At 38.8% G+C, this 11,605-nt stretch overlaps 1 protein-coding gene and 1 long non-coding RNA gene across 2 annotated transcripts; one reads left to right on the top strand and one right to left on the bottom strand.

Moving 5' to 3' along the window:
* Window positions 1-2,945: 2,945 nt before the first annotated feature.
* On the top strand, window positions 2,946-11,334 carry LOC115091995 (matrix metalloproteinase-18-like). Its single transcript, XM_029602421.1, has 10 exons — window positions 2,946-3,169; window positions 3,850-4,091; window positions 4,203-4,351; window positions 4,451-4,576; window positions 6,057-6,218; window positions 6,738-6,855; window positions 7,190-7,323; window positions 7,667-7,826; window positions 10,671-10,774; window positions 10,987-11,334. Exons 1-10 carry the CDS (start codon window positions 3,065-3,067, stop codon window positions 11,085-11,087), a joined length of 1,401 nt encoding a protein of 466 aa, XP_029458281.1. The 5' UTR covers window positions 2,946-3,064; the 3' UTR covers window positions 11,088-11,334.
* On the bottom strand, window positions 4,050-6,188 carry LOC115091997. The gene is made up of 3 exons (XR_003856874.1): window positions 6,053-6,188; window positions 5,508-5,544; window positions 4,050-4,641 (listed from the first exon to the last, which is right to left on the bottom strand). It is a non-coding gene; the product is annotated as an uncharacterized LOC115091997 (long non-coding RNA).
* Window positions 11,335-11,605: the final 271 nt, after the last annotated feature.

The raw sequence follows: 11,605 nt of genomic DNA, 5'->3' as shown, positions 1-11,605 counted from the left end.
CCGGCGTGCAGCTTCAGCGGGACCGCGCCTAATGGCACAATCCTGGTCCACCCATGCCCTGCCTCCGCCCAGACCCTGCCTCTGGACCGCCCCTTTTTTAAAAATCCCCACAGCGCACGCGTGTCCCATTCACACATGTATTTGCCCGTTTCGGCGCACATAGACCTTTTAAAATTCAGCCTTTTGTGCATATGTGGTTAAAAATATAGGTGGGCTGTTACCCCCAAATGTCTAAGATGGAACACTTGAAGAAACACAAGCTGTGTATTAATTCTTGGAAACTTAAAAATCAGTATAAAACTTCACAATCCTTTTGCCATCCAAAAATATTCTAAAACCATCAGCCCTCATGATAATTTAGAACATTAATAGATCATTTGTGACCATTGAAAAGGAATCCCTCAGATGACAGTCATTTTTGAGCAGGCATCGGTGTTTGAGAGAAGACTGAGGATGTGTATAATTAAGAATATGAAATCCTCCTTCATATCAATCACAGCATTAGGCTAATACAAGGCACAGATTAGTGGAGAAGTTGCTCTCCCTTGATCTAGGTGCCCATGTTTTTAACACACGCTCAACACCATTATATCAGCAGCAAGGGGCTGCTGGCAGGAAGTAAAAGATATTCCTCCTGCCATCAGGTTGGAGGAGTGATGGGGGTTGCTTGAAGAAGGATGATTTACCTAACAGGGTTTGCGCATTAACACCATATTTAATGCATGTATTAGCAGTCAATGTCAATGAGATGCAAATAAAGCATGGATTAACACAGACGGTTAAATATGCACATGAAAGTATGGGCATTAATACTGTGGTTCTCTGAGGTGTAGATAAAGATTTTCTGTTAATATGCTGCCTTACATTTTGCAAATTTTATTCAACATGTTATTTTTCACTACACTAATAGGTAATGAACCATCAAGCATTATTTTACATCTCATAACCTCATTAGCATAGATTTTACATTAACACTAACAGAGACTAGTTTAGATAATGCAGACCTTTAGCTTGCATTAACACTTGCATTACTATTGATGCGGTGTAATACATTGGCCTCCACATAGTTCTATTTTTATAGAAATAAAGGACAATAAATTTAAAAAACATTTTTTATTGGAAGGTAATCAAGAAATGTATTAACTCAGTCCAATAAAAAACTATAGACGTATATAATTTTTTTTTTTTGTTCACCGACCTTTACTCCCATACATTTAAGTGAACTAGCACGACAACTGCACTACTTCATTTTCAAGGAGAAATGTACTCTCGTCTTTCAGCTCAGAATATCAGCAAATAGCAAAATGGTTTTAAACATAGTGGGGCGGATTTTAAATGCCCTGCGCGCGTAAATCCGGGCAGATTTACGCGTGCAGGGCCCTCGCGCGCCTATTTTGCATAGGCTGCCGGTGTGCACAGAGCCCCGGGACACGCGTAAGTCCCGGGGTTTTTTAAAAGGGGCGGGGAGGGGGCGTGTCGGGGGCGTGGCCGAATGATGCGGCGTTTCGGGGGCGTGATGTGGCGTTTTGGGGGCAGCAACGTGGGCGTGGTTTCGGCCCGGGGGCGTTCCGGGGGCGTGGCCGCGGCCTCCGGACCAGCCCCCGGGACCGGAACACGGAGCGGGGCAGCTGGCCGACACGCGCAGATTTACGTCTGCTTTTTGCAGGCGTAAATCGTGGAATAAAGGTAAGGGGGGGTTTAGATAGGGCCGGGGGGGGGGGGGGGGGTTAGGTAGGGGAAGGAAGGGGAAGGTGGGGGGAGGGCAAAGGAAAGTTCCCTCCGAGGCCGCTCCGAAATCAGAGCGGCCTCAGAAGGAACAGGCAGCGCGCGCTGGGCTCGGTGCGCGCAGGTTGCACAAATGTGCACCCCCTTGCACGCCCCGACCCCGGATTTTATAAGATACGTGCGGCTACGCGCGTATCTTATAAAATCCAGCGTACTGTTGTTTGTGCTTGGTGCGCGAACAAAAGTACACGATCGCATACTTTTTGAAGATCTACCTCAGTATTAGGTTCACACTGTTTTTGAGAAGTTAATAAAATCAATAATTACTAAAAAGTGCTTTAATGCTTTTTCATGCCATCATATTCACTGTATTACTTTCAGAATGTACTGTGATACTCTAAAAATAAGCTATCAGGTTAAATCCTACTTTACACAATTGTGTACTTTATATCAGTATCATTATCCTAATATGCCACTTGAAATCTGTATTTGATATAAGATCAATACATAGTGCATGATTGTATTCTAAGAAGGTAAATTTCAAAAGGATTTATGAGCATTAAACTGGATTTTTGCATATAAATGGATTTTACGTGCATAAACGGGCTTTTGAAAATTGCTACTTTTGCTTGCATAACTCCATTGAAAAATCACTCCATAGGGCTGAATTTTCAAAAGGGTTTGCATATGTAAAAGGACTTTATGTACATAAATGGGCTTTTGAAAATTGCTATGATATATGCTACTTTTATGTGCATAGCTCCTTTAAAAATGCACTCCTACACTTAAAATTGAGATAAATTTAGAAATATAATTATACTGGAGTCAGCATGAAACAAGTAAACTACTTACATACTTTCAGTATTATTTTTTGCCAGAATAGTACAGAATTAAGTAATACTTTCAGTATACTACATCCCATATATTAGCATACTTTTTATATTACAGCTATACTATAATTTTGGAGGGGCATGGCTGGGAGGCATTTTCTTTTTCTACTTATTTAGGATATTCCAAGCAAACTTCAGAGTCTACATTTCTTGTAAAACCTCTTCCTGCCTATTAATCACATGCAAAGGTTGCGACATAAGTGGGGGTTTGTCTAACATTGGTAGTGTGTCACCCTCTTTTTTTTTTTTGGCAATACCAGCATTTGTACCTGCTTCCGTTGCTGTGATTTGGAGGAAGTCGTAATGTGTGAATCATGCTGCAAAACATCTGTCAAGCCAAACAGGTAGTATAAATAAAGGGGCTCATGAGAGGTGGATAAGGTAGAGATCAAGCGCTCCAACTTTAGAAGTTTGAAACATCTCTCAGCAGAGCAGCAGGCAGAGCCGAGATGAAGAGCCTCCTCCTTCTGCTGTTACTTCGTGTGTCATTTTCTCAGGCTTTTCCCACAACTCCTGACACAGGAGTTGGGGAGGAAGATGTACAAATCGCTGAGGTAAGTATATTTTATTGTAGGCAGTAAGCAAATGAGCAGATCTACTGTGTATCCTTTGTTTTTAAACTTACATCTGTTTGCCATACCTTATGATCGAGCACTGTAGGAAACTGAATAAAAAACTGTAGTCACCATGGAGAATTCTACTCTTTTTCATGTAAATCTGCGTTTGCGTATATATATAGCTTTTATAAAGCCATTTTTGCAAAAACAGATTTACATGAAAAAGGGTAGAATTCTCCATGGTGACTACAGTTTTTTATTCAGTTTCCTACAGTGCTCGATCATAAGGTATATATATATAAACATTGTTCTATATGAAATCAATTATTAACACAAATGGTAGAGCCAATGCTAAGAAAAAATGCAATATTTTGCAAACTTAAATAGCTTTATGTAAATTTTCTAGTAGAATGTTGATATTATGATCCTAAAACAAACAACTGTATGCATTAAAATCTCTACCAGATACAGACAACAGGTAAATGAGAATGAAAATGAAAGAAAAATACATTTTAATATGTAACTAATTTTTCAATATTGGAAATAAAGAAATGAACATAGCTAGAATGGGGTAACAGGGGAGACCTGTGCGCTGCTTATAAACATCTGGAGTGGAACAATAATGTTAATGTTAAGTGGTAAAACTATATTCGCTAAGATGGGTTTTGTTTTATCAGGAATATCTAAAACGATACTATAACCTTGAAACAGATGGCAAGCACTTTGTAAGAAAGAGCAGCAGTCCTTTCTCAGAGAAAATTCGGGAAATGCAGGAATTCTTTGGACTTGAAGTGACAGGCTCACTGGATTCAGAGACACTCGATGTGATGCAACAGCCCAGATGTGGAATTCCTGATCTTGCTCAGTACAGTACATTCCCAGGACGGCCCGTGTGGAAAAAAAATGAAGTTACATACAGGTATGGTTTCAAATGTTTTTGTATTTCAAAAGCAGTATCGCTTATTCTAATGAGCAGCACATGTAAACTACTCTAATGCTAATTTTTTCCCATTCTTTATTGTTCAATAAGAATTTTAAACTACACCCCAGATATGGCACAGGCTGACGTGGACATAGCCATTGAAAAAGCCTTTAAAGTCTGGAGTGATGTGACGCCACTGCGTTTCACCAGGATTTATGATGGTACCTCGGATATTCAGATCTCCTTTGGAGCAGGAGGTAATATGCTGTAAATCATAGTAATTATAATATGTCTTCTTTTCCTTCATCCCATGGTTTTAAGGGATTTATTATTTTGTACCTTAATTTTTTTTTTAGCTCATGGTGACTTTTATCCATTTGATGGCCCACATGGAACTCTTGCTCATGCCTTTGCACCCAGCGAAGCTATTGGTGGAGATGCCCACTTTGATGAAGATGAAACTTGGACCAAAGGCTCAGCTGGTATGTCATCAAATATCCATTGCTCCTTCTAGGGGAATATCTCGGTTTATTTCCAGTTTATTTTACTATAGGTGTACAAAAAAGAAAGCATCACATCACACACACACACACATACATACATATATATATAGATACATACACATCATACCATTAGTGAACTGCTTAATGATTTCAATATTTTATTTTAACATGTAAGGTAAGTGGTGACTAGTGCAGATCAAATGCCTCTGTATCGCCTCTGTATCGCTCCATGGTGAGACCGCACCTTGAATACTGTGTACAATTCTGGTCGCCGCATCTCAAAAAAGATATAATTGCGATGGAGAAGGTACAGAGAAGGGCTACCAAAATGATAAGGGGAATGGAACAACTCCCCTATGAGGAAAGACTAAAGAGGTTAGGACTTTTCAGCTTGGAGAAGAGATGACTGAGGGGGGATATGATAGAGGTGTTTAAAATCATGAGAGGTCTAGAACGGGTAGATGTGAATCGGTTATTTACTCTTTCGGATAGTAGAAAGACTAGGGGACACTCCATGAAGTTAGCATGGGGCACATTTAAAACTAATCGGAGAAAGTTCTTTTTACTCAACGCACAATTAAACTCTGGAATTTGTTGCCAGAGAATGTGGTTCGTGCAGTTAGTATAGCTGTGTTTAAAAAAGGATTGGATAAGTTCTTGGAGGAGAAGTCCATTACCTGCTATTAAGTTCACTTAGAGAATAGCCACTGCCATTAGCAATGGTTACATGGAATAGACTTAGTTTTTGGGTACTTGCCAGGTTCTTATGGCCTGGATTGGCCACTGTTGGAAACAGGATGCTGGGCTTGATGGACCCTTGGTCTGACCCAGTATGGCATTTTCTTATGTTCTTATGTTCTTATGATTATACAGCATTTTTAAGTATCATCAAATCAAAATTAGTACTCACTATATTTTGTCCATCAAATTTCAGGGTGATCTGTTTACTTGCGATAAAGAAAAAATGTTTATGTTTTAAATTTACAATGTCAGATTATAAAATTTATTTATTTAAAATAATACAATAGGATTCATAATTTAAAATTTTTTTTGTGTTCATTACATGGTTCAAATGCATGGTAATCAAGTCTCTTACTAATTCCTAGGAAGAAAATGGTCAGTGCTGTCTGCTTTTGCAAAAAGATTTTCAAATGTCATAACAATTAAATTCTTCATTACTATTTCCAAGCCATTTTTCAGAATAATATGAATACTTCTAAAATATTTCTCAATACACATGGAGTGTTTTCTTTATGAGCCATCCATTTTTTTAATAGAAAATAAGATGATTATAAGGTCATTGCATAGCAGATATACAGTGCATGTAGTTGGAAAGAAATAGGTATAGATGGATATAGATATAATGAAAAAATATAGCTATATAAATCTAAATCGATAAGTGTGGCCTGATCTCTGTTGTAACAATCGCAATAAACATTGTATGAAATTTCCTACCTAGGATACAACTTGTTCCTTGTTGCTGCTCATGAATTTGGTCATTCACTCGGTCTCTCCCATTCTAATAATCCTGGTGCCTTGATGTACCCAACTTACTCCTACACCAATCCGAATGGATTCCACCTTCCTCAGGATGATGTCAATGGCATTCAGGCCCTCTATGGTAAGTAGAGATCATCAGATTTTAATGTTTATAGGTTTTATGTTATACTAATCCAAAGTAATTTTAAAGCAAACATCCCCAGACTTGTGTTTTGATCCAAAGCTTAACAATTTGCTCCAAGCATATACATCTGACTGCTTTGGATAGGGGAAGATTTAGCAGAATCTGCCTTCTCTTAAGATGACCTCTGATAATATGCAAATTACAGCATTGAAAGTAGGTTTAAAACAAATAGTTATCTATTCTCTTTGCCACAGGCATTTGATATAATGATTTAGCTACATAAAAGAACAAGAATAATACTGTAGGCAATCCATAATGGCACCGTAACATTAACTCGATGGGCAAAATGTTAAGATGAGATATATTGTAAGAGAAACAACTGGTATCATAATAATTAGCATTAAGCATTATGCTGCTTTTCAATGTTACAGCCTGTAGAATGTTCTAATTTTTATTTACATATTTGAAAATATTGCATTATAGTTTTAAAATGTCCATTCATTTTTTCCTACTAAGGGCGATCACCAAACCCTGTTCCACCCACGAAACCTACCTCCCCATCAACCTGTGACCCAGCTATGATTTTTGATGCTATAACTACCTTACGTGGAGAGATTATGTTCTTTAAAGACAGGTAAACTGATTGACATCAAGTAGCCCCCAACTCTTTGTATGCTTACTTTATGAAGGGAAGAAGGTTATAAGATCCATGTGCGTGGGTCCCTCTATCCATACCAAATTTTCAAGATACGTCAGGGATACAAGAAGATTCTGATAGGCTCATTTTGGGGGGGACCCACCTATACACATGGATGTAATTGTGTCGGAAAAAATAGGCTCCATTAGTTCCATATGGAACTTCTTGTTCTTTTCAATACAGCTTTTAATATTAGTGATCATATGCTATGATCTTGCACTGATAGCTCTTAGAACTGTAATGAGCTGGCTTTTTCTTTTTTATTAATGAGGATCCTATGGCGCAAGATTCCCCAAAAGTCTGTAGCTGAAGAAAATCTAATTGAACAATTCTGGCCATCTTTGCCACCTGGTATTCAAGCTGCGTATGAGATTCCTGAGAATGACCAAATTTTTCTCTTTAAAGGTAAGACTGGATGCTGATAACATTCCTTTTTAATTTGTTCTTTGCATTTGCTGTCTTACCCTGAGCATTCTTGTAAATGTAATGTATTTTCTCTCTGGTTGTGCTGAATGCTAGAGATACAGTGAATTAAAAAAAATTGTGCTTATGTGTAACTATTAGAAAATAATCCAAGGTACAGCAAGTAGAGCTTTGCTCTTTGTGGATGGCCTTTCATTTACTCCTTCCCGGTGCTCACCAGTTATTTAAAAAGTGAGTGCAGGCCTTGACTGTAATGAAGTTAGAGAAAGGCCATAAAGCGCATAATCTAAAAGTAGCTTTAGAAAAATGTTTCATTTGCTTACAGGAACCAAATACTGGGCTCTCAATGGATATGATGTAGTGCAAGGTTATCCCAAGAGTATCTACACACTTGGCTTCCCAAGAACTGTTAAGAAAATTGATGCCGCTGTTTATAATGAGGATACACAGACTACATATTTCTTTGTTGCTGATCAATACTGGAGGTAAGACTTCTGTGAAATATGCACGAAACCAAGAATCAAGTAAACTCTCTCAAAATAAAGGATACAGGAATTGTCAATGCAACCCAATATACTGATGTCTGCATCTATGAAAACTATGGGCCGTATTGCTTTAGTCAATATCTGATTTTAAATTGCCCAAAGTGCCATAGCCAATTCATTTCAGATGCAAACTATTTTGCATCGCTGCAGATATTGTATGCTGAAGGAATCATCTGTAGTACATTTACTCTACTGTAAACAAACTACCAAGAGAATGGATAAAGAGTGAAATTGTGTGCCTATTTTTATTAGAAAAAAAAAGCAGTTCTAAAGTATATTATTCCTATCTAGGCAGATATGGACATTTTAAAGATGGCATCCTCAGATTTTGTCTCCTGTGTTGTTTCTTCAAAGAACTGATTGAAGGCAATATGTGTATTTTCCTAGGACCTGATTTACAATGGTTTTATTCCCATTCTGGGCCTGAATTACTAAATATTTTTTCCCTTTAGACACACAATTGTGGAAAATGCTTTAATAAATCAAACCCTCTGTGTCTATGGGGAAAAAAGCTTAGAGGTAGATTTTAAATGCTTGGCACGCACATCAATTAGGGGATGCATGCAGAAGTCGGGCTTGCGCACACCCACCTCATTTTAAAAGCCGCCCAGATGCGCGCATATCCCCTGCCACGTGCAGATCTCAAAAGTTTTCAAAAAGGGGTGGGGAATTGGCGTGGTCTGTGCGGGGCAGGGGCATGCCCAAGAGATCTGAGTGTAAATTCTTATGCGGCTGGGTGCGCACCCAGATCCCCTGCTGCATAAGTTGACATCCGCTATGGAGGAGGTGTAAGATTAAAAATAAAAATAAAAAGCCATTTCTCAGGGGTTTAAAGAGTCTGGGGTAACTTGGGGGAGTGAAGGCTATCAAACCAGGGGGGTTTGGAGGACCTAGCTGTTAACTGGGTGAATTGGTGGATGAACTGGTGAAACTGGTAATGGAATGGACACGCGCCCCTTTTAAAATTTCCCAACTTATGTGGTAGAAGCGGGATTTGCGCACATAGGCACGCACCCACTTAAAATTGGGCACACGGGCATGCACTCAGGCTATTTCATACCATGCATGCATATATGAGCGCAAGTTATAAAATGGCCGCATATCTGGGCACGTGGCAACACACATGGCCATTAATTATGTCCGGTCAGTATTCAAGTTGTAAAATGTTATCATCTACGACCTTGACCCATAGTTCCCTCCCTACCCTTAAGGTCTTGATCTACCACTGACCCTCATCAGGTGCCTAGTGCTGCCTCTTCCTCCTAACCACCTCCTCCTCCCAGCTGCAATGCTCTTCTTTCAGCTGACGCCATGCAGGCTGGCTAGACCAATGATGCCTGCCTCTTCCCTGCTCTGTATAAGATGGTGATCAGGGACCTGATCACCATCTTATACAGAGCAAGTTAACTAAAAGAAAAGGGCACTTTTTCTGCATTTTGTGACCTTTCACTCTCCCTGTATGCCTTTCCCTCTGCTCTTTTCTCTCCCTCTCTGTCTGTCTTTTCTTTTTGCCCTTCCCTCCTCCCTGTGTGTATCTCCCCAATCCAATGTATGTCTTTTCTCTCTCTCTCCACTGTATGTGTACCTCTCCTTTGTATCTGTTCTTTTCTTTCTCCCTTCCTGTCTCTCCTTCTGTATCTCTGTTCTTCTTACCCCTCCTTGTGTCTCTCCCTCATCTTTTTTTCTTTGTTCCCCCTCTCCATCCATGTATATCAGTCTACTATATGTCTCTGCTTTTCTTTTTCACCCATCTGTGTACGTCTGCTTTAATCTATAGTCTTCCTGGTATATCTATGCTCTTTTCAACTCTCTCTCTCTCTCTCTCTCTTTTCTGTCTCTTTCCATCTTCTTTCCTGTTCTGTGAAGAGGACAAGGAAACTTGCAACCAGTTTTTTTGTAAAAGAGGTGTCAAGACAGGCTCTGGAAATGTGTAGATTGAAAAGAGAGGGAAGGGCACTTAGGAAGTATATTGGGGATATTCCTTCCAGTTCCTCTTATGTTCAGTTTCTAAGATCTGCACAAGCAGGCTTTTCAGTGCAGCTCTTTCTGTGGCTCTGAAACATTGCTAGAACTGAGCCACCTTAAATATTGCTGGAAACACAGGCTACTACTATTACGACTTCAGCTACTATTTAGCATTTCTAAAGCACCAGTGCTGTACAGACACAGATGAGAGACAAATCCCTGCGCTGTGGAGCTTACAATCTAGTCAAGACAAACATATGTGACAAACATGAGGCTCCTTCCTCACTCTTTTTAATAAAGGAAATCTTTTTATCTTTTTCTTTTTTTTTTTTGTTAACAGGGGGCGCCCTGTGCCCAATCACAATATAAAGCAAAATTGTCCAATTCAACATTATGCAAGTCACAATTTGGAATAGATGCATTTCATAATGGTGACCAATATTGATCACATACACTCTTGGACAATTGTTTACGTGAATTTCCAAGCCAGTATAGATCTTTAGAAACTATCTGGAGAAAGTTTTTTTTCTTGTTTGTGTTTCAGCAGATGAGCAAGACAGATAATTTGGTAGAATGCCTAGAGCTAATTGAGGGGTTCTTGGAATCAATGACAGGCTTCATTAAGCATTCACTTCTGGCTCTATCGCCAGACAGCTGCCTGCAACTTAAGTTAAATATCCTACACGAAATGTGATGGCTACATCCAGCAGCAGAATTTACAGGACACATAGCCAGCTGGTACTTATTCTGGGCTGGGTAATCTGTGAGTTAAATGTAGCTTTTCCATTTTACATAATTTGATCCAATTTCTTTGTTTAGTTATGATGAAGAGAGGCAGACAATGGATAATGGTTCCCCACGACGGATAGCAGATGACTTTCCAGGAATTGGCCACAAAGTCCATGCCGTGTTCCAGAATGATGGTAAAGCATGGCTACTGCATGAATCTCTTTTATGTTACTGAAAGTTCTGAAAAAACATTTTATGATGATATCATTATGCTTTTAGCAGAAAGCACCACACGTACAGTATTTATATCCTTTACATTATGCATAGGTTTTCTAGCAATATTTGGAAGGAAAATAGATAACTTTTCCACATATGTTCATCTTATTCCTCTTATTTTTATTTATAGGACTATTATATTTCTTCAGTGGCCACAGGCAATATGAGTTCAGCATGAAATTTAAAAGAGTCATGAAGCTTTTGAAGAACAACAGCTGGTTGGGCTGTTAAGACAAAGAAAACATAATGCCATCTCGCTCTGATAAATGTGACACATGAAAATTTTTTTGAATGTTTATTTTTTGATATTTTAACACATTATGGTTTACCAGCTAAAAATGGAATGCTCAAAACAGTCTTTTTGTTAAATGTCTATTTAAAATGACACTACAGTACAGTATTTTATAACTAACTTATTATATTTACATTTTTATTTAATTGTTTGTCACAGAATAAAGTATTTTATATTTCACATAAAGCTGTGCTTCTCTGGTATGTTTAAATAAACTTTCTGCATTCTTTTCTTGCAGCAACTCTATTGGAGGGGAGAGAAAAGATGGAAAGGATTGGGTAGATTAGTGAATAAGGGGAGGAGATATGCTGGGGCTTCACACACCAGGAAGTACTGTAATGAAAGGAAGAGGAGGACTAGGGGGTATTTTAAAAGGATGGATGAAGAAATTAGAATGGATGGAATACTGCAAATAGGCAAAAAAAAACCCACTTCACACTAAGACAAATATAGGTTG

The sequence above is a fragment of the Rhinatrema bivittatum genome, chromosome 5 (assembly GCF_901001135.1).
Source record: "Rhinatrema bivittatum chromosome 5, aRhiBiv1.1, whole genome shotgun sequence".
Lineage (NCBI taxonomy): Eukaryota > Metazoa > Chordata > Amphibia > Gymnophiona > Rhinatrematidae > Rhinatrema > Rhinatrema bivittatum.
Note: the sequence above shows the minus strand (reverse complement) of the source record. Positions and strands in the feature narration are given on the sequence as shown.

What these genes read in the sequence shown, in the direction of transcription:
- LOC115091995 (XM_029602421.1), top strand. Translation starts at nt 3,065, where the DNA reads ATGAAGAGCCTCCTCCTTCTGCTGTTACTTCGTGTGTCATTTTCTCAG. An exon ending in TGGCATTCAGGCCCTCTATG is followed by an intron (nt 6,219 to 6,737) that starts GTAAGTAGAGAT and finishes TTTCCTACTAAG; the next exon opens with GGCGATCACCAAACCCTGTT. An exon ending in TGCCGTGTTCCAGAATGATG is followed by an intron (nt 10,775 to 10,986) that starts GTAAAGCATGGC and finishes TTTTATTTATAG; the next exon opens with GACTATTATATTTCTTCAGT.